Source organism: Giraffa tippelskirchi, chromosome 7 (assembly GCF_054371585.1).
Source record: "Giraffa tippelskirchi isolate mGirTip1 chromosome 7, T2T-mGirTip1v1.2.pri, whole genome shotgun sequence".
NCBI classification, from domain to species: domain Eukaryota; kingdom Metazoa; phylum Chordata; class Mammalia; order Artiodactyla; family Giraffidae; genus Giraffa; species Giraffa tippelskirchi.
Genome location: NC_137281.1, coordinates 54994996 through 55017791, shown reverse-complemented (window position 1 = coordinate 55017791; position 22796 = coordinate 54994996). Strand labels below are relative to the sequence as shown.

Genomic DNA, 22796 nt, shown 5'->3' with positions numbered 1-22796 from the left:
AGCAGAGGGGCTCTCAGAGGAGTCGTGGCAAGACCTCATGGAGGTCAAAAGTCTGGGAGGGATGGAGAAATAAGATGTAGCTACTGGTTTGAGTGTAGGGGGGCAGGTAGATGACATTCTGCTATGGGGAGGGGAGAGGCAAGACATTACCTAGCCAAGGAGTGTGTAAAAATAACTACTCCACTTTTCCCCGCTTCCCCTCCAGCATCACCTATATCACCTTGGTAATACAGCCTCTTATTATAATAAAAGGAATTGCAGGAAGCAATGGCTCCCAGCGCAGCCTGGGTTTTTAGTGAGTATATATTGTTTTGTAGTCCACATGGGTTTTCTTTGCCTTTCTTTTTCTTCTTTTCAACCGACGTCCTCAAGGGAAACCTCCTTCCCACAGTAGCTTCTTGGGTCGAGTGTTCTAACTGATGACGCGCCTGGTGTGAATGTGTAGCCGAAATGGACAGGAGTATCCTCAGCCCATTTATCTTTCAGATCCCCCAGCGGACGGGGTGCAAAACCACAACTTCCATCCTTTTTCCCCCTCCCCTAATTTCCTGCTTTACCTCAATTTATGACTTGGATCACAATCTGTAGCAGCACACCCAGGTCCCCTGCTTCCTCCTGAATCTACATTTTTCTATTTTGTCTGAAATAGCCAAGGTCTCAAGAGTTTGCCGTCATATTGCTTCAGAGAAATTAGGAACATTGAGGGGTTCTCATCTTGAGCTGCGTGATTTTGGTTATAAGAAGAAATTTACAAAGCTGTTCTTTTTTATTCTTTCCAGCTCTGAGGTTTGGGAGATTCTATTAATGATATTTGATACAGAAAATACCCGCGGTAGCCTTTTCTCCATGTGGTGTGTTTGAGTAAGTCAGCGCCACCCTGATTGGGTGCCTTCTGTCAAATACATTCCGAATTCTGTTTGGTCTGAAATTTGTTTCACTCGACTCTGTGTAGGACATAGCATAGAAAAATAATTTATATCATGTTACTATCATGAGTAATACCGCTGAGAAATATTGTTTTGGAATTACTAAAGAATTACCCCCTGATACCTCCATTCATCCCAGTTGTCAGCAGAACCCAGTCCCTTGCGGTTGTAAGTCTGGGGCCTCCATCTGTCAGCTGCCCGCCTTTCCCACCTCCCAGGAGCCACCCCCAGTCCTGCCACAGGGCCCTCCCCATCCCCAAAACCACTATCAGAGCCTGTCCTGCGCACTGAATCCTCCTCATATTTCCAGTCTCTCTGACTGTCCTTGAGCTGACATCTAGACCTGTATTTAAAGGGCTCATCCCATGAGCATAGTCTCCTTATCTGAAGGTCAGCTGATTTGGAGGCTTAATTAACATCTGCAAAGTTCCTTGGAAGCAGTACCTAGACTAGTGATTGACTGTGTCACTGCAAAAGGCCAGGTGTACACCGGGGTGAATCTTGGGTTGGGAACCCGTTTAGTATGCTACCACCAAAGCCAATTTATTTATTTGTTTTAATAGTAGAAAACAAAGCCTAGGTCTTTTCAGAGACATTTTCAAAGGCAGAAAGTTTAGGAGGGATAGCATGCACAGAGATAGGCACTTAGGTAGAGCCTCCTGGAGAGACTCGGAGGTTGGGTTGTGGGCAACCGTGTCCTCCTCCGCCTGTGGCCCCCACCTGCGAGGACGCGGTCAGGGAGAGGGGCTTATGTGGCTCAGGGTCATCAGTTCCCCGCGGACGGGGCTGAGTGGAAACAGTCCGGTCTCTCTTCTGACCTGGTTCACCTCGTCATGCTCCCTGTGCCTCGGTGCCCCCACCCAGGAGCTGTCAGCATTCAGGATTCCTAGGACGGTGACGCAGCGATCAGCAGACGTTCAGTTGTTAGACCTGCTTAGGCATACAGTCGGCGCTCAGCACACATCCCTCCCCCTGCCCTTCCCTCTGGATGGAGTCCTCCGGTCAGATCAGATGGTAAAACCCAGCTTTAATGCAGGCACTCTGGAAATTGCAAACTTCTCACATTTTCCTGTGGTGGATGTCCAGGAGGCAGAGGAGAGAAACACGGGCCTTGAGGAGCCTGGAGGTGTTGCCCCAAGCTTCCCCCTCCCTGTCCCCCGAACAGAATTCCTTGAAGTCTCAGATTGTCTCAACCCCACCCCGCACATTCTGTATTGTGCTCCTTATCTAGCTATGTCCTATTAATGTAAGAACTAGGATTTTAATGACCCGCTAGATCCATTCACCGCCTCCCACCCCCACCCCCACCCCTACCTCCACCCCCGGGATGTGTGTGTTTCCTTCTGGTTGTTGCTTCTTGGGCCTCAGGGCCAGGCTAAGGCCGGCGGACACCCTGGGTGACATTGGAGGAGGCATCTCCTCTCGGTTCCCGCAGGCGCCGCACCGCTGCGCGCCCATCGTGCATCACTGCCAGGCCCCTCGCCCGCCCTGGTCTTGGCTCTGCCGGCAGGGCTGCACACTGCAGCTGGAGAGCAGCTCTTGGTCAGACCGCTGCGCCAAGCCCAAGCCTGCCTGCGGGCCGCTGCGCCCAGGACCAGGCCCCAGTGCCGCTCGAAGGGAGCGGAGGCCTGCTGACCACACGCCCCAGCCCCGACACTGGGGAGGCCTGGCCGATGGGAGTGACGGGCTCTCAGATGTCATCACGGGAAGGCACGTGCCTGCCCCACGTCTGGAAGCTTCCAGCCCCTAAGCTTCGAGCCTGGAGAGCCGCCAGATAAAGAGATGATCCCCAGTCGGTTAATTACATGGGCAGCTCCTGCAGATGCCACCCACCAGCCCCGCTCCTCGCCCCACCCTGTGCCGCGCACAATCCTCTGAAAAGGATTACAGATGTTCTTTTTCCCCCCCTTTATCCCTCCCCCTGTCTTTCTTTCTTTGCACCCACGGCGCTCTGCACTTCAAGCTAAATATAATATATCTGATTTCCCATCATACATACTAATCAGGTTTCAAAGTTGTCTTGTGCGGTTTGAAAAAGCTAGCCAAGAGCGGTGTGATCTCTCAGAAAGAATGTCTGCAATCAAGATGATTACATGGGAAAATAAATCGGAATTTATACGGCTGAAAATGTCACTCGTGGAACACTCTGACAATCCTTTCCTTTCAGTCTATTTTCCCGAGAATGGGTAAGTGCTGCCCTCCTGAAACTTGCCTTTTAAATTTTTTTTTATTTATTTCTTTTGAATGCTCTGTATATCATTGAGGCAGTTGCAGTTTGGGGGCCATGGGAGGTGGTTCAAGAATGCAACTGACAAGCAGCAATGCCCCGAAGAATGAACAATACCAACGAAGAAGAGAGAGTCCAAAGATACTATACGTAGGATACATGCACACGTGCGTGAACATATACACACATGCATGCACGTGCTCTTTTGTTTTTTTTTCCTATTATATGAAGACTTACAGGCTTTTGGAACCAAGAAAATTCTAGAGAGCCATCTCTCTTCTGCCCACCTGCCCTTGGGCTAAATGACAGTAAATTATCCAAGAAAATTGACTTGTTATCTGATTCGAATAATACCCCTTGGAATTAGGAGCTGTCTCTGAGTGTGTCCTGATTGACAGATGTGATGTCCACAGATGCCAACAGTTCATTGCTGAGGTGGATTGTAAACACGACCACGATTCTTTCCGCTCCTCCTACACACTTATGCCCCTGCCTGTGATGCCTTAAACCTCCCTTCAAAAGGCAGAGTTAGGACTTCCCTGGTGGCTCAGTGGATAAGAATCTGCCTGCCGAGGCAGGAGACATGAGTTGGCCTCCTGGTTCAAGGGAAATTGCACATGCCATGGAGCAACTAAGCCCATGCACCATAACTGTTGAGCTTGTGCTCTGGAGCCCAGAAGCCACAACTGCTGAGCCCACAAGCCGCAGCCATTGAAGCCTGCATGCCCTGGAGCCCGTGCTCGGCAACAGCAGAAGCCACTGCAAGGAGAAGCCTCAGCACTGCGACTGGAGAGTAGCCCCACTCACCACGAATAGAGAAAAGCCTGTGCAGCAGTGAAGACCCAGCACAACTGAAAATAAATAAACAATAAATAAAATTAATTTTAAAAAAAGGCAGAGTCAGCATCTTCACCCCTTGGATCAGCAGGCCTCCCAGAACCTGCTTTGGCCTTGGGGCACTTGTAAACAAGGACACAATGATAGGCTTGCAAAGTGTTTCCGCATCAGTACTCGCCTGCTCGATGCTCTGGAACCTTCCACTTCTGGGCTCATGCAAGCCCAGGCTGGCCTGCTGGGTGGTGAGAGACACACAGCCGCATGGCGGCCGCCTGGATCTGAACGAGAGCCAGCCAACCCCGGGTCAACACTGCCTCGCTGACAGCCGAGCTTCGCCCCAGTTGCCGACTTATCAAATCAGGGGCTAAAAAGAAGTTGCTGTTGTTTTTTAACCAAACCTTTGGAGGATGCTTGTTTGCACAGGAAAAGTCAACAGAGACCGTACGTATGAATTTGACTCTTCACAGGGTACTGTAAAGCACGATGGATCACAGTCCATCCTTTTCCTCAGCTGTGGGCCTAGTACGTGAGAGAAGTCAAGTAGTTGGTGAGCGAACCCCTGCTGATGCCTCGAAGCGAGTGTGTTATGCCTCAGGAATCATGACCATTCCATGGAGGAAGTTATGGGTTCAGCAGGTATTCAAGAAGTGGAGAATCATTGCAAACCTTGTCCATCCCTCACAGGGGTCACGTACTAGGATCCAGAGGAAAGGGCAGGGAGTGAGTTAGCACTCCGCCTCCCTTGACCCCTGGCCTCTTCCTTCCTATGAGCACACGCCTCTTGGGATGTGGTCTCTGAACAGTGATGGTGGTAACGGCATTGGTAATGTCATGCTGCTGCTGCTGCTAAGTCGCTTCAGTCGTGTCTGACTCCGTGCGACCCCATAGACGGGAGCCCACCAGGCTCCCCCGTCCCTGGGATTCTCCAGGCAAGAACACTGAAGTGGGTTGCCATTTCCTTCTCTAATGCGTGAAAGTGAAAAGTGAAAGTGAAGTTGTTCAGTGATGTCCAACCCTTAGTGACCCCGTGGACTGCAGCCTACCAGGCTCCTCCACCCATTGGATTTACCAGGCAAGAGTACTGGAGTCGGGTGCCATTGCCTTCTCCTGGTAATGTCATATTGGACATTAAAATCAGAGCAGCTACCAGAATGCTCATAGGAAAACTCACATCTATTGTGGTTCTTCTGTGCACTAGGCACTCAGCTACACTTAGACTCTCATTCTTCACCTCTCCCACCTGGGAGGTAGGTGAGCTCACCATCACCGGTTTCTGATGAAGAAACTGAGGTTCAGAGAGGCTCAGGGATGCTCCCCAGCCCCACCTCCGTGATGGACAGCAGCTGAATTGGAGTCCCCATCTCCTGACCCCTGTTCTCTGCCAAAAAGTGGGTTTTGTTCTGTGCTCAGAAGTCCCCATGCCCAGCCCTGATGTTATTTTGAAGGATGGCCTTTGCTGCAAAACTGGGGTGCCCCTTGCTGACCATGGAAACTTCCACGTGGCCCACGCCTTCTCTGTGGCCGAGTTGAGGGGAAAGAAAAGCAGGCAAGTTCGGCAGGCACCCTCACACAGCGGGGGTCTCGCCCGGGGCCCCTTACGAGGCTGGAGTGACAGAGAGTGACTGCCTGAGGCTCATCCGTGTCTAATGGGACAGCAACGAGTACCCACTGCCCTTTCTCCCCAGCGGCTCGTCTGGGGCCCTTCGAGGCTTATGAATCTTAGCGTATAATAGAGTCTTAACCTCAGCACCGTTCACCGTGCAGGGGTTGTGGGCGGCAGGAGCCGCTGTCTTATTTACGAGCCGTCCGCTGGAGAGACACTCAGGGTGGATGCTCACCGTCGTATTAATCAGCGCAGAATTCCGAAGTGTGCAGTAATGCATGTGACCAGATGGTCCTAAAACAGGCCACTCTAACCCAAGATCGTCCTCTGAAAAGCTCCCCTAAAGAACATCAACTGCACAAAATAACTGCCTCAAGCAGGGCCGTAATTTTAGAAAATGTATGAGGCGCGGGATGAACATGAGGGAGGAAAATGGTTCCCACTTATCATGACATTGTCCCTCCAAATGCCTGCTCGTGAAAAAAACAAAACAATCCTCCCCATGCAAGGAAGCATGGCAGTACTTAGTCCAGTTAGAATCCCTGTGAGTTATTACCCCGAAATTGCCAACCACTGCTTTCTAAGTTATATATTAAAACATAAGCGTAGGCTTCCTGCTTCCTAAACTCCAGAAACAATTGGCTGTTAGTGACCTGTCACCATCTTCCCACTAGCTTTCTGCTTTTGCTTTGCAAGTGTTAAGGGCCATCCATAGAAGGGTCTAATCATCTTAACATTGCGGTATTTACACTTGAGGTCTTATTATCCTTCCCTTAGCTGTGTAAACAGATGAATAACCTGTTTGGGACTTACTCAGGTGGTGCTTGCTACAGACTCCAGGAGGTGGGAGGGGTTCCCTGTGAGCCCCTCTGGTATGTTTATTATGGGGGAGGGGAACTCCTTCCAGATAAGCCACCAAATAGGCTGCTTTGTCAGAGGAGCCCTCAGGTTTGCAAACTATTGTTTAAAATTGCAGGAGACCTTGGGACTTTTTAAGAAGGAATTCTGTGTGCAGAAATGCAGTTTTCCTCAGCCAAATGCACTGTTCTCACCAAAAGAAGCAGACGCAGCAAAGTACTTCATCTTCTCTCTCTGCTGTGATTAAGGGCTTCCCTGGTGGTTCAGTCAGTGAAGAATCTGCCTGCCATTGCAGGAGACCCAGGTTCGATCCCTGGGTTGAGAAGATCCCCTAAAAAAAGGAAATGGCAACCCCGTCCAGAATTCTTCCCTGGAAAATCCCATGGACAGAGGAGCCTGGCAGGCCACAGTCCAGGGAGTCCAAGAGTTGGACACGACTTAAGAACTGAAACCACCACCATTATGGTTAAAACAGGTGCGTGCATTTCCTGCGCATCAAAGCAGTGTTTTCCTTGATGAAGCCTCGGATCTCCTATGGCTGTTCAAGTTTGGCATCCATATCCGGGTTCGTCTGAAACTGTCAACCATTCTATTGGCGTTTCTAACTGCGCGCTTCTCAGTTGGTCATTATCTTTTCATTTGCAATTTACCTTTTCATGAGCAGTTGGGGGAAAAAAAGATTAAAAAAAATGTTATATGTTAATGATTTCTTTCCTAACTGCAATTTTGTCAGCTCAGTTTTGTACATATATGATTATGAAGCAATTTGCATGAAATTTACACCTTTTCAAATTTCGAAAATTGCCTTGTTGAGAAAGAACCCCTGCACTTCTCAATGCCACACTGATTAATCACAGTTATAGAGTAGGCATAACATTTTTATTAAACTCTCAGTGAGCAGGAAAATTAGCACTTCCTGCAATAACGATACTAATTTCATTAGGAAATGTTTTCATTTATAAAGTGCTTCTTCCTTATCTTGAACCTTTTATCCATACCTTATTGACCAAACAGCGGGCATTTCTTTGTGCGCTGGTAATAAACCATATTCGTGATATGATGTGACCTTACCGACAAGCTCCTGCTTCTGACTAATCATCTTCCTTCACCATAAATATCCATCGGTACCTCTTATAATGTGCTGCTCCCTGAACTTCCTCTTTGTATTTCCAATATAATGAGATGGTTTCCATCCTTACACACTTACGGGATGGTTGTTGGCAAGACTGAAACTCTAAAGCTATCAGGTGGATATAAAGATAAAGAAAATAGAGTCTTCTGTTGATTTATTTCCATGTAATTTCTTTAGTGGATGCTTATAATAAAAAGGAAATGAATAGAATCCAGGAAAGACTTGTGGTCCTGTTGGCCTTGGGAGAAATTGATCCCCTTGGCAGGAAACTCAAGGGGGAAACGAGTGAAGTGAAGGTGATGACTGCTGAGTTAGGAATCTGGAGTCCTGGTCTTTTGTTTACATATAAACTCATGTATAACTCTCCAGGCCCACTGCAAAGTCTTTCCTGATACTCAGTGGTCAATGAACTAATGAAACAGTTGTTTATTTACCAGCATCATATTAGACGTGAGGTTCTATTCAAGGTGCTGAGGACACAAGTGTGAACCCCCTGGGCAAGCAGGTACTTCTCCTCACAGGGTTTGCCTTTCAGTTGTGGGAGGTTGGGGGCAGGCAAGAAACAAGTCAAGGACTAAATAAAATACCTTTGATGGAGATGCCTGTTCAGAAGGAAGGTCAGAGGTGGAGTGTGGCTGTCTTGTGGAAGGATGCCCAGTTGACATTGAAGTTGAGGCTTCACAGGTAAGAACGATTCAAGAATGTAAAGAGCCAGAGGAAAAGTGTTTCAGGCAGAAGGAATGGAAAGTGCAAAGGTGCCCTGTGAAGGCAAATGTTACACATTGTCGAAGAGATGGCATTGAGCAGAGAGTTCATTCATCTGCCCTGTGATTTTTAAATTTAGAATTGAGGTCTGTGCTTGATGTGAAATATCGATCCTTTCTCTGTGTCTGAGTGGGCTGGGAAGGCTGTGTTATTCAAAGCAGAAGAGAAATGTACATTTCTTAATGCCCCAGGAGGAGAATACTCAGTTTGATACTTTGTAAGTGTTAGGAACACAGGGACTCTTCTCATTTTGTATCAGTTGTTCTTTTTTTTTTTTTTTGTAATTTGTAGATAGATTTTTGTGTGCCTGTTATGTCTTAAATAGATAAATGACTCACTCAAGGTCATACTGTCAATCTTGGGAACCAGAATCAGTCATATGTGATTTTGTGAAATTTTCCATTTTATCTATCTATAAATTTCACAAAATAACTAAATAAATATAGTGGTAAAGAATCCCCCTTCCAACACAGGAGATAGAAGAGATGTAGGTTTGATCCCTGGGTCAGGAAGATACCCTGGAGAAGGAAATGGCAATCTACTCCAGTATTCTTGTCTGGAGAAACCCATGGACAGAGGAACCTGTCAGGCTACAGTCCATAGAATCGCAAAAAGTCAGACATGACTGAGGTGACTTAGCACGTATGTATGGGCATTGCATCATATTGAAAGTTTAAATATATACATTCATGATTTTGTGAAATTTTCCATTTTCTATATATAAATATACATATATATATTGTCTATTATAAATATTCATATATATTTCCCATTCTATATAAATATACAGTGAAGTATATACATACACATATATGTATATACACAGGATACATTCTTTTATCTCCTGCATTAATGACTTTTTCCTTGGCTTATGTCTTATTTTGTCAACTTGATATATAGATGTTAAAGGGCAGCACCTACCTGTCTTATAATTCTGAATGTCCTGCTCAGAGTATCCTACTATGAAAAACAGTCTCACACTCATCAGTCTTCAGGCAGCGCAATGAAAACGTAAATGAAAAAGGATGTCATGCTCACTAGACAGTGTGCAGTTCTTGCAGTTCTGTTATCTCATAGTTCCCACAGGTCAGCAGCCTGGGCCTGACTTAGCTGGCTCCTCTACCTATGGTCTCGAAGGACTGCAGTCAAGGTGTCCACCAGGCTGTGTTCTCATGTAGGAGCTTGACTGGGGAAGTATATGCTTCCAAAGTCACCCCCACCTCTGAGGTCACAAAGTCCACTTACGGGTGGACTTCCTTTTACTGAGCTATCTCCAGGCCCCTGGCTTCTTGCCGACTCTGGGCTCTTGGCTGCAGGCCTTCCCTCAGCTCCTGGAGGTGGCCCTCAGTTCCTCAAGACCATCTGCAGTCCTTTACCACAATTGGCTTTCCCAAGATGGCAGCAAGACCCTAAAGCAGGTCATATATGACATAATGTAATCTCAGGAGTGTCATCGGGTCACCTTTACCCACTACTCTACTGGGAAGAAGCACATCCCAGATCCTGCCCACACTCAGGGAGGCAAGTACCCACAGGTGTAAACACCAGGCACGGTCCCTGTGGAGCCTCAGTAGACTCTGCCCAGAGCAACTGGGATACCCTTGCTCCTCTTTGCTGCTATAGTTAATGTCCACATCTAAAGCCCGAATCTGGCCCCAGGCTGTCTACACTTGCTGTCTGTCTGGGACTGGCGGAGAAGCCAGCAGTCTCAGGACCAGATCTGCCTTCCAAAGCTGCCACCTAAAGCCTTCAAGTTAAAGCGGGAAGATTTTGAAGAAAAAACTTTGCCTGAGTTCAGTGTGGTCCCCAAGCTTCTTTTCAGCAGGGATGAGAAAGCACCTGTAGACTAGTTCCGCCCCTGGAGGTGAGGACAGGCAGTGAAGCAGAACTGGTTTGGCTTGGTTTTTCCTGGGGCTTCGCAAGTTTGGGAAAGATTTGTTTAGAGGACAGTAGACTCTGATAGGCTTGTCTCCACAATATGAGATATCCTGAGAGGATAGTGTCAATCAGTATTAGATCCACTACACTGTGAAGGATGCTCAGAGAACTGGGAGGGTTTCCCACATGGATGGCCGACTCAGATGCTCTGACTTTACCCTGTCCTAATATCCATAATGTCAGCTTTGCTTTGGCATGGGTCATTGGATTTTTCTCCATTGCTTCCTTCAAGTCACACATTTGACAAACATTTCAGGAACACCTACCGTGTGCTTGGCACTGTTGTAGATCATGATGCTGTTTTGAAAACATAACCTTGATTATGGACAAGCACACTGCAAACACCTCTGTCTCGTCTTCATTCTTCTTAACACTCTGAAGAAGACTTTCATCAAATCACAATACTCCATTTACTTTTAACCCCCCATGGTGAAGTTATCAACTTTTGATTTCTTTATACTCTCTGATGGAAAACACCTAGATAAATACTGCAAGGGACATTTTTAAGCATGTAAAAAAAATCAATTTTCATAAGGTTACATCTTTTACCTCTTTATATAAAACATGGTGTACTAAAAGAGAGATTAAATTTTACTCTGTGGAGTAAAATGCAAACACAAAATTATTTTTTCATTTTTCAGAACATGCCACGGGATTATCATTTATTTATGAGGCTTTTTTTAATCTAGAATATATGGAAATCTTTTCTTGAAGCACAATGTAATATTGAATTTGGAATGTTGTCTGACAGCTTCCCTCGTGCAGTTGCAATAGAGTGATTCTCCCGTATGAATTTTTAAAAGAAATTTCAATATACTCTGCATTATAAAGGGAAGAAGTAATCGCCATGATCTTGGGGAATCTTTTAAATGGCCTCCCTTCCAGTTCTTCTATGTTTCACCAACTTTTCTGCAACATACAATGCTCCCAAGATTTTCTGGAACTCACAAGATGTTCAGTTATCTTCTTTTGGTCCAAAATGTGTACCCAACAGTTGAAGTTCTCCTCCCAAAAGACGTTGCTTTCTGTTCAGAATAGAGCTCTGATGTGATTTTTGGTTTTGCCTTTTGCATATTTTTCTTGTTTGAAGGCATTGGGCTTGAAAGGTACTAATATTCTCATTCTCCACAAAGCAGGTGTCTTTCTATGTTAGTTTCTTTAAATGCATGTGGCGAAGGTGGAAAACTATGGGATCAGGGATCTAAGATGCAGGTTTGAGCTTCTTACTCCTTTTTCAAGAATGTTTCCTATGTCTGTCCCTCTGCTGCTGTATCCACACTCCTGTCTGCTCACTCTTACATCCCTGGACCCTTGTCTTTTTCATGCCATCTTTACTCTGTGCTATTGCTGTGTAATAGACCACCCCAAATGGAGTGATGAGTCCATTACAGACTCAGGATGCAAGTGGCAAGTTGGGGCACATCCTTCCTATGGTGAGAATCAGAGCTCCTGATGCTTCAGATGGACTCGACTTGGCCCATCACTTTCATGGGCATTTCATTGGCCAAAGCCAGTTGCATGGCCAAGCCCAACTTCAGGTGGTGAATTTTACACCTTCCACAGAGGTGGGAGGACGAAAAGTGAGTATTTGCCGAGTAGACTTTCTGTCTAGTCTTTTGGATTTATTTGATATACATAAAGTATACTTTTATGAAATTAAATATAAACGTTTTAATATCTTGTTCACGTGTTAGCCTTCTTCAGACTAGAGGCTCCATCACTTGTCCCCTAATTCTCTTCCTGTGAGCACAGGTGCCCTGAGACCACCTCATAGTTGAGCTGGCTCACCTCTCACCCAGGCTCGAATTCACCAAGAGGGAAGTTCAAACATCACTGGGAGTGACTCCTCACGTTGAAGTCAGACCTGCTGCAGTTTGACTCCACACTCTTCTACTTCCCAGCTTTGTGACCTTGGGTGATTTACTGAACCTTTCTGGGCTTCGGTTACTAAAGCGTTTAAGTAGAGACGATTGTGCTCCACGTTCATCCTTTGCACCCCTACTTTGGATAAGTCCTACTTCATAGTTTTAGAATGCCGTGTGCTGGTCCTCTTTTTGCTTTACCCTTGCTTCCTTGGAGAAGCTGTGAATTGTGAAGAATCCATCGCAAGGGAATGGCAACAATATGACTTTCAGCTTAGCACAGGCACAGGCGACCTTGTTTGGGCTTGTGCTATTGGTAATTTAGTTTCAGGCTTTCCCTTTGACTGAATGTACTCAAATACAGCTTTATCTCATGTGAACCCTCCTGGCCCCCGTTCTTCCTCAACAGCCAAGACTTGGTAATTATTATTTTCACAAGAACATTTGTCCCGTGGGTCTAGATTTCAGAGGGAAATAAATATACAGCCTTTGTTCTTGTAGACACTTCATTATATAGCTGGGCATACATTATTGACCACTCGCTTCACAAAGTACTTGGACTGTCTGACCTTTACATGGGACAAGCAAAGCTTTTGTGGATGGTTTCTTGCTTTTTCGACGATTAAGAATAGTCTCATGGCATTGGATTAGTCTCTTACCGTTCAGTAATTTGGTGAATGTATGAATATACCAAATCCATTTATACAGTCACAATGGCTGGATGGATAGATAGATATGTAGTTGTTATGAACTATGTGAAAGAAATTCATTTCCAGCTATGGGTCATTTGGAAAAAATCAATATGATACATCAACAGTATAAGTAAATGAAAATGAATGCAACCTCATGGTTTTCTGAAAGCCTGGTTTTTGGTGTGGCTTTCAGAATTGCATCTCTGACACCTACAACATGTATTTTCTCTTGCAGAATGCATGTTTGTAAACCAGTTTAGTGGTGAGGGTACATCCCCATAAATGGGTGTCATCTGTAATACTGTTCCAGCTTTGTTGATTGTTGATATTACTCATGATAGATCTTGCTCTTCAGAAACCTGCACTGCAAAAGAAGTCACAGCAGTAAGATGGTCACATCATCCTCTTCTGCGTTTTTTTTTTCCTTTTCATAGTTTTGGTTACTTTCTGTCTTTGTATTGTCAAGAGTTTTATCATATTTGCTTGCTTACCTCAGTCCTATATTTTTTGGAGCTTTAAAAAAAAATCCGTTTAATGGTTTGGCAATAATTATGAAGTTCTTGCTGTGTGGATATTACAGTATTAAACACTAGGAATAAAGGGGTGGGTTTTACTTTGTGCTTAAGGGATATACAGCTCAGTCAAGGGGATGGATAGTTAAATAAATTGCAGCAGAGCTGAACCTAAGTGTGCTTCATGTATGGAGGGCGCAGAGTAAGACGTGGGAGGGAGAGGCGAGGCGAGCTCCCAGGAGGAGGTGGTAGCTCTACCAAGCTGAACGGCTAACCAAGATCACCACTCGGGCAAAGGCAGGGGTGGCTACTCAGGCAGAAGGACCAGAGGAGGGGAGAGTGTGGGATTCACAGAGCCATGCAGGTATGTACTGTTAACCAAATGTATACCGTGGGGTAGGAGGAAGCAGAAGATGAGGCTGGTGAGGAAGAAGAGTCTCAAGAGAAGGGTCAAGATGTCCAGTGGGACCATGGTGGTGGAGTTTCAGTTGGGAGGGAAGCCAGCCTGGCAGTCCCTAAGCTGCAGAGTCTACAATCTGAGAGTTGTTGAGGTCTGGGAGACTCTCTCCCCCTAATCCGTTACAGATGGAGAAACAGGCTGAGAAATATTTGAGTTCCCACCTCTTCAGAAAACAAACACCATCGACCTTGCAAGGTAGTTGTGAGACATGAAATAAGGTAGAAACAGCTTTAAATCCCTTACCGTGATCTCCGGACTCTAATAGTGCTTGAAAAATGTCCGTCTCTCCTACGCTTGAACTAAGGCTGCCTTGAAGACTCCCTGAGACCCAAGGAGAGCATCACCATTTCACACCACACCATAGACTTCAGTTGTGTGCGGTAAAACTCCAGGGCTTGTGAAGGAGTTTTCTAAATAAAGCACAGTGTTTGAGGCACAGTAGCTTCCAAGAAGTCTGTGCTTACTTGTGTGTGTGTGTGTGTGTGTGTGTGTGTGTGTGTGCGTGCGCGTGCTCATACTCACTTGCTTTCTCCATCGGACTGCAAGCTCTTTAGAAGCAAGGGTCGTATTTGCTATTTTTCTTTTTTTTTGGCTAATGATAGATTTCAATTAATGATCACTGATGGTTGTCTCTGTGATCCCAAACAAATAACTTCTCCTCGGAACCAGGTTTGGCTCTCCAGGAGCGAGAGCAATCCTGGCAGTTGCCCAGAGCTGTTAGCCAGTGGTTCCGGGATGAACAGATTGCCCAGTGGAGGGAGGGGCCAGACCAAGCGGCACAGACATGATTTCTGTAGCACCAGTGTGCTTGTCTACAGCTCTAGCTTTGGAATGTGAAGGCTCCGGGATTAGTAGATTATAGAGGCAACTAGTGACACTATCTGATTTGCAGAGTCAGTGAAAAAGGGAAAGTTAAAATTCAGCTCCATGGTGGCAGTGGGGAGAAAACGGCGAGGAAGGGCAGTCTTCTGTGAAGAGTTTTTCTAATTGTTATTCATTTTATAATGCCATTTATTAGGGCTTTCATTAGAATGACTTCTTCTCTTAACCCCACCCCAAACATGCCTAGTAATTTCTTGTTAACATCTGCAAAACCAGATAGTAATTCCTGGTCACAATTCTAGGTTGAGTAGGGTATCTGTGATCTTTACCCTGTGAGTCTAATTTTATGGAAATCAGCCATTGCTTATATTAGAGTTGGTTTGGTGTTTCATTCTCTTTTAATTTCAAAGCTTCCTTGGTCATTTTCTGTTTTTTAATCCGAATTACATATCTTTTCATGCACAGGATATGGCACGTTATAACAAGTATTTTTAAAAATATTTACAGTTGTGATCTTACAAAAGGAAAAAGTTATGTATGGTCATTTGAACTAATTGCTGAAATGACACTACATTAATTAGATAATTAAGGGTCTCGAGCATGTGGCCATTGTATTCATTGGGCTGGAAGCCAACATTTTCTATAGCTGAGAAAATGGGTTAGCATAATTCAAAATTCAATTGCTGTACCCTGTTTCATATGAATAGATAATACAGAATGAGTCTTAAATCTGGATTGGAAAAACTAACAGGACCTGGTTTTATTTTAATTGAGTTTTAAAACACTTCTAGGCCATATCTTGTCTTTATAGTTTAACCCTTCACAGTTCTGACTGCCCGCCTGCCAGTCTTGTCTATTGCATGCTCATGGTAATAATCTTTCCAGATTTGTTGTGAACCCTAAGAATATATTCTTTACCAATAAGTGCCTGGAAATATGAAGCCAAAGTCTCTTTACCCCTTCCCTCCCCTACCTCATCAAGCATGAGTGTTCTCCACGGTTTGAAGTAGTTTATAACAGTGTGTTTGCTACGTTCCTTAACTTATCAAGGTTATTTGTCAGGAAAATTATGTCTTGTAACACCAGGTTCAGTACCTTTAGGTGACAGGGCTTAATACAAAAGTTTTCCCCATACCAACTAGCAGTGTAAGTTGATTTCATATCCTTTTATTTTATAAAGTTTCACTTATCAGGTTTGTCACCCTCCATTTGAAATTAAAATGTGTGGTCTGCCCATGACCTTAGAGCAACTGACCCCCAAATCTAATCACTCCCAGCATCTGGGAAAATCGACAAATATGTCAGGTATAACTCGGAGCATCCAAACACTGTTTTAAATATTTCATTTGCAGGCAGGACAAGGATCGTTCTCAGGCCAGTCCTCCGAGAAGGAGTGCTGGGCGCACGGATGCCTTTGGTTTTCTGCTCCCTAATCGGCACTCATCATCAACGGTTTGTATGAGCAGAGAACATACAGTTATATGTTCCACACGAGTGAGGTATTGATTGAATGCACAGCCAGAAGAGTGTTCCTAAGTGGTCAATACATGGCCAGAGTATGTCAGGTGAAGGTAGAAATAAAGTAAGATCTATTCTTTTGATAGCAAATGCTGTTGGCTTATGTTATGCTTGTCGTCTGAGGTTACCGTTGAATGCAGATGAAAATGTTAATCCTCTCAACATACATGAACATGTGGAATCAAGCAAGTTCTCTATAACCAGGAAGTATCAGTGCTTGCTTACATGCGAGATTTATTTAATCAAAAGTCATATTCTTTATGAGTTGACCTTGATCAGTGTGCCAGCAGCGTCTTTCAGTGTGTAAGGAGAGTTTGGAAATAGGGACTTGTTCCACTTGATCGTTGGTTGGTGACTAGTCCAGCCTCAGCCCAGTGTGTTTCTCTCTGCTGGGTCATTTCTGGTAGATGACAGATGAGCCCTGCTTAGTAGTAAGCTTGTTAGTCTGCAAAGAGATAGTTCTTAGAGAACTCTTCTAAAGGTTGAGCCAGACTTTGGCTCCCAGCTCCTCTCATCCACAGATCCTTACCCTACCCCTGACTGCAGAAAGTCCTGATGGCCTGCTGTTTGGTTGGTTAATAATGAGAGGGTGTTCCCCTGACATTGAAGAGGAACCTTCTCTGTGCCAGGAACCTGCTTGCTCTGAGGACATGGCAAGTATGCAGAGAAGGACGTTGTTGTTGGCTTGTCCCAGCCTTAAGCAGAGATTCAGTGCTTGCCATCCGGCAGACATTTAACCTACTCAGGTTTAGCTTCGGGTAAGATGATCAAGGGTTCACCACGTGCTGGTGACCCTCTCCTTTCTTCTCACAGAGCAGAGCAGCAGAACACAGTGCCCTCGTGTCCCGAGTTTGCGTCTTGAATGTGAAGTGTTCATGCGAATTGTGTAGTAAGCTACACAAACCTGCAGTAACCTGGTCTGTCAACCCAGGCAGCTGATTGAACTGGTGGTTCAACCAGTGGAATGGATCTGAGCCCGTGCTGGAGCAAACAGCGGCTCTCTCAGTTAGACAGAGCCAGTGCCAAAGGATATGTTGGCATTTCAAGAGTAATCCTGACAGCTTCACGTCTGCTTTACTCATCAACTGTAGTATCAAGCTCGTCAGTGTCAGCTGAGATCCACTCCAGCATTTTCTGAGGAACTTCGAAGCACCGTGAATCCAATAAGAGGAGTTTGTTGGTTTTTTGTTTCATCTCATTTTTCTGAAGCAGAATCCCGGGCCCTAACATGGAATAGGCATTGTAGGTTCTGTGGGAAGAGGTACTTGGCAGCGCTCCCTTGGAAGGGAATACCGGGGTCGTCTTCCCAAGCGGCAGTTGACTCGGTGACAGCATGACGATAGTACAAGTGCCTTTGGTGTCAGAGCATCAGGAGGGGGCGGTCCGGCTCTGGGAGCAGATGCCCTGATCCGGTGTTGGTAATCCAGGGGTTTCTGAGTTAAGTGCTATTGACACGCAGAATCAAGAGTCAAGGGCGAAGCTGCCTCTTAAACGCTCTTTCTGAGGAGTCCACTGCCAATGTAATTGCGCCTCTCTGGTGAAGAGCTTTATTAGAGCAAAGCTGGTTAGTGCTGCATACCTTTGGGGGGGAGGATATTTTAGGCATCTTCAATAACTGCTGTGTGACATTGCTGAAGGTCCCAGCCTTCTTGTTCTCTGACAATTCAAGACGAAAAACCCCCATTGCAGACATGTTGCCTGAGCTTCACTGTGGCCCACAGCTACCTGTCTCTTCCCTTTGTTATCACAGTTTATCATTATAAAGGTATTTGTATGTGTATTGATAGTGAAGGACAGGGAAGCCTCGAGTGCTGCAGTCCATGGGGTTGCAGAGTTGGACACGACTGAGTGACTGAACAACAACAAAATGTGTATTGCATGTACTTTGTGTCAGGGTGTCAGATCCCTGAGGCTGTGAACCACGTCTGTTTTGTTCCTTTCTGTTCTCCAAACATTAATACAAGGCCTGGCATCATCATCATCTTTATCATCATCGGTGCTAATATTTGTGACTACATACTGTATCTCGAACACTGTTAAGAGGCCTTCATGTCCATTTTTCCCAACCCTGGCATCAAGAGTCAACAGCAAATTGTATCCCTGATCCCAGTATGCTGATTTCCAGCTTTGGGATTTTGCAGCAGATCACTTAACCTTTCTTCATCAGTGAAACTGGAATAATAATTCCCATTTGCTGAGTTTGCAGTGAGGATTAAACATGAGAATAGCTCTGATCCCAGCACACAATAGAAGTCCAGGACAGGTGAGCAGATGGGCTATTTTTATAGACACTATAAAATCCAGGAGTCAGGCTGAGAGTTAAGTGGGAGAAGCCAGACACTTGAAAAGATGCAGAGTAGGATTGCATTAATTTAAAGGTCCAAAGCAGCCAGGACGTCTGCATGTGAGAGGAGGCAGAACAGTGGTCGCTGCTCTGAGGGGTGGGTACCTCTAGGGGGTGGGGGGCACCCTCTGCCATGCTGGAAGTGATCCCTGATTTGATGTGATGATTACATGGGTGTGTATACACATGTAAAAGCCCAGCAAGCTTCACATCTTGTGCTCTTTAGTGTTATGAGCAATATCTCCAAAGAAACCATTTGAGAGAATTTGCCAGTTTCAGGGAGAGTTTTCCTCTGGCCTCAGTCTGAGCACAAAATTGGTTTCCCCAGTGATCGAGGTACCCAAGGGCGGGGTGGTGACCTTGGAGGAAGGCAGAGGTGACTGCTGGTCTGCTTCCGGGTTCTGCTGAGGCTCCTTCAGGGGCAGGTTACAGATCTGTTCCTCAAAACCTGAACCTCAACAGAAATTCTTTAGCTGTGGCCGTGTGAGCTAAGTATAGCATCAGATTTATAATGCAATGATTCTGACTACCCTAGGCTATTCCTGATCAAAGGGACAGTTTGAGTGGGATGGCCTATGAAAAGTCCTCTGCAAGCTCAGGCTGACTGTCGAGCTATTGAGAGCCAGGAGGAGCCCAGGCCGTGGTGGGGATAGCATCTCAGGTGAGTGGGGACCACTGTCACAGCTGCTGGCCAGGAGACTGGCAGTTCCTTCACCTCTGTCCTTTTGGGGACCAGCCGTTTAATTATGGAGTCCTCTCAGGCAGCCTTCAACCAGCTCTCCAAAGCTGGATCCACTGATTCCCCGCCCCTCCACCCCGTCCTGCTGGCCGTCCGCTGGCTAGGGGGCTTGGTTTGAAGTCAGGCAGGCCGTGGGCTCGCAGAAGGCTCCCCGTCTTCCACATTGTTCCCTCTCTTCTTTGTCGCCTGTGGTGGTCTCACCATGCCTCCTTGACCTAAGTAGCTTCCTCTGTGAGTCATTTCCCACCGCGGTCTCTTCCTCTGCCTGGCTTAGCCTCGCGGCCTCCCCGAGGCCTGGCTCCCCTCCCTTGCCCATTCCCCCAGAGGGCAGATGGCCTGACTCCTGAGCTCTGCATGAGCTCCTGGACTCTCCTGTGGTTCTGTGCCCCGCTCCTGGCCACGGGGCTTGCTTCGTCTCCAGCAGTCTGGTCCAGGCCCCCTTGGCAAGAGTTGCTCCAGGTAACCTGAGGGTCAGACAAGTGCCCTGTTTCCTTGTTTGAGAAATGGAGAGGTGAGACTGGATGTATTGCTTCTCTAAAAGTTTTTTTCCAGCCGAATGTTATCGTGGAATGATGAGAACTGTGTGTTTATATTGGTCTCGGCACCCTGACCCCTTCTGATACTTGGTCTTTGGCCCCAGGTCCTGACACTGGGCTCCTGAGACCATGTCATTTCCTTAGTGATGAGCTCCTAATTCCCTTGGAATGTTCTGGGAAGTAGAAGCATCTTTTGTCCTCACGAGGCAACTGATGGGGCCCTTTCAATGAGGCCTGGTCACCAGAAAGACCAAGCCATGAGTAGAAATGGTAGGCTCACCTTTTGTTTTCTGGAGAGATGCAAGGGGCTGGAAATTGAGTTAATAATCCATCTTGCCTACATGCTGAAGCCACCATAGAAATCCCTGCTTAAAGGTGGGTGAGGGCTCTCATGCGCTGGGCGGGTGACACCCCCTGACTCCAAGTGGACAGAGACTCCTGTGCTCCAGTTCCTTCTAGACCTGGCCCATGGCTCCCTCCATCCGGCCCCTTGTTCTGTCCTTTAAAACAGCCTTGGTAATCACTGGGTGAGAGTACAGAAGCTGGCGTCCTTGGTTATATGAGCCACTCTGGCAAGTTCTGGAACCTGAAAGAAGCTGGTGGGAATCTTCCGCTTGTCGCCAGGTCAGACAGGAGTCTTGGGGTGAGCCGGGGGTAGCTATTTGAGATTGGCGTTGAAGTGCGGGTAGCCTCGCGGGACTGAGTCCTCATCCTGTGGGGCCTGCTCTAACGCAGCTTATTAACTGTCAGAAATGAGTACAATTGTAGGACACCCAGCCGGTCTCGGAGATTTGCTCCCTGTGGGACAAACCCTATTTATCTGCTGTCAGAAGTATTATGAGCATGAGAGTAAAGGAAAAACAATTGAGTTTTCTTTCCATATCATTATGTATTGCTTTTAATATTTATCATGTGCTAGTTGTGTAAGATCAGATACTATTTTATTCATTATCTCTTTTAATTCCACAACCACCTTGCAGCATATTTGTCATTTCCCTTTTAGAAATTGCACAGTGGTGACCAGAAAGAGTAACTCACTCAAGGGGATCAAGTCAGAATTCTAATACTAGGAGTAACTGACTTTTATTGAGAGCCTGTTGCATTGCTTGGGATTATGGTAAACTTGCCATATAGATGATCTCATTTTATCTTTACCATAACCCTACAATGGAGGTGCCATTGTTGTTTTTACAGGGAAATTTTGATTTGGAAAGATGAAATAACATGCCCAAGACCATCCATCTTTGACTTGTAGAGGCTTACTTTCACACTCAACATTCATTTGTGTCTACAGTTCATGCCAGCCATTTCTACTATATACGACATTGCAATCCTGAATACTCTCAATGAGAAATCCCTCCTCCTTTAAAACAAACAACAAACAAACAAAAAAAAACCCTGAATTATATTATCCCAGGATTCTACAGCATCTGAATTTGAAAATCCCTACTAAATCATGAGATGATCTAGCTATTTGATAATGGCAGAGCAGAGTGAGTATTCATTTTTTAAATTTATATAATATTTCAGAGAAACCAACAAAATGGAGCCTTGCCCTCTGATAAGAACTTAAAAAAAAAAAAATCCAGTGAGTCTCTCTCGGAGTTTTATCATCATCCCATTCATAATTGATTCCAAACTTGCATGAATCTTTCAAGATAAGTGTCTTATTGATTATCCTGAAAACAAGCGATCACTTGGCGTCCTGAAACTAGCTCAGTGCCCTGCCCTGATTACCGTAAACAGAGCCGTTGATCAGAAGGCCTGTCGTTCTCTTTGGCAGTGAACCCATCGGGCATTCAGAGGCCTCGGCACAGGGAGCAGAGGGAGCAGAGTGGGCCAGACAGCAGGGCGCTTGATCGCCACTCTGCCTGTCCTTGAGGAGCTGGAGCCATGCGTTCCTGGGGTAGCAGACTGCCCCGTGCTCCTCGTACCAGGCCTCTTTCCTGGGGAATGTGCAGAGGGTCCCAGTGAATGCCAGTACATTGCTGCCAGGAAACATTAGGTCTCTTAAGTGATATCTTTTTTTCTCTGCACGTTTACTGGTGATTGTGTAAATCAAGCGGGCCTCCCTCTTGGAAATGAGGAGTGTTTACAGGGGACTTAACCTCATCTTCTGTAGCCATGGCAATTAGAATAGTCTCATGACCACGCAGTGACAGTCGGCGTTGGGTCTGTTTCCTGTGTGACCTCGACTGCGTTGCTGCGGGTGGGCCTCGCATACTACAGGGAGGGTCAGTGCTCATGGGGCATGTGGCCAAGATTTCCCTGGGGGCGCTCTTCTGCTCCAGCTGAAGCCCTTGAAATCCTCTCCAGGTGATGAAACCCCCAAACGCGAATGGGCAAACAGAAGGAGAGCTGACTCATGGTTTTTAGGTGCAGATAATGAAGATTCAGGCCATTGCCTTGAATTAGCAGCCTGATTTCCTGAGCCTGCCGGTGGTGGCCTGCTTAGTTGCTGTCCTGGGGGGACGTGATGGGGCCTCTCTGTACTCCGATGAGCCCAGCTGTCAGGAAGCGCTAGCTCAACAGCAAAATCCACCCTCTCTTGGACTCGGAAGTGGCTTCGTGACTCGCTTAAAGCAGGTTCTGAACAGGAGTGAGGCTTCTGCTACTAGAATCATGAAACTTATCAAAGCCACTTGTAGGATGGGTTAGTTGGTTTTTGGGTTTCTTTCCTATGATGACACGGAGGCTCAGAGAAGGTGAGGCCATTCCTTCCCCTGGACCCTTAGCAGTGTTCATCCCTGCTAAGAGTGTCCCGGGTTCCTCCTCATACTTTAACACCTTACTCTCTTAACATCAGTTGATCGAACACCTGCTCTGTGGCACCCACTCAACAAGGTGCTGGGGGTGAAGAGAAGACATCCAGAATGGTCCCTGGGGAGGTGTGCAGGCTTCTGTGACCGTGATGGTCACGGTGGAGGAGGGGGAGAAAGGGGGAGAACCTTGGCCTTCTGGGAAGAGATGACTGTTCCCTACTTTGCCATTCAGACTGTTTAGTAGCCATGTTGCAGTGTCTTTT

General features: G+C 46.2%; 1 protein-coding gene across 18 annotated transcripts in view; it reads left to right on the top strand.

The window, feature by feature from the left end:
• WWOX (WW domain containing oxidoreductase) overlaps positions 1-22796 on the top strand; it is a 918690-nt gene that overhangs the window by 375004 nt on the left and 520890 nt on the right. The window contains exon 9 of one of the 18 annotated variants that reach the window (XM_081513863.1): positions 19032-21355. The exons of 16 other annotated variants lie outside the window; for them this stretch is intronic. In XM_081513863.1, the coding sequence (XP_081369989.1) occupies positions 19032-19100 (69 nt within the window). In that variant the 3' untranslated portion in view covers positions 19101-21355. Of the gene's footprint in view, positions 1-15986; positions 16243-19031; positions 21356-22796 lie in introns of those variants that run through there. One more of the 18 variants, XM_081513862.1, reaches the window with a different exon arrangement.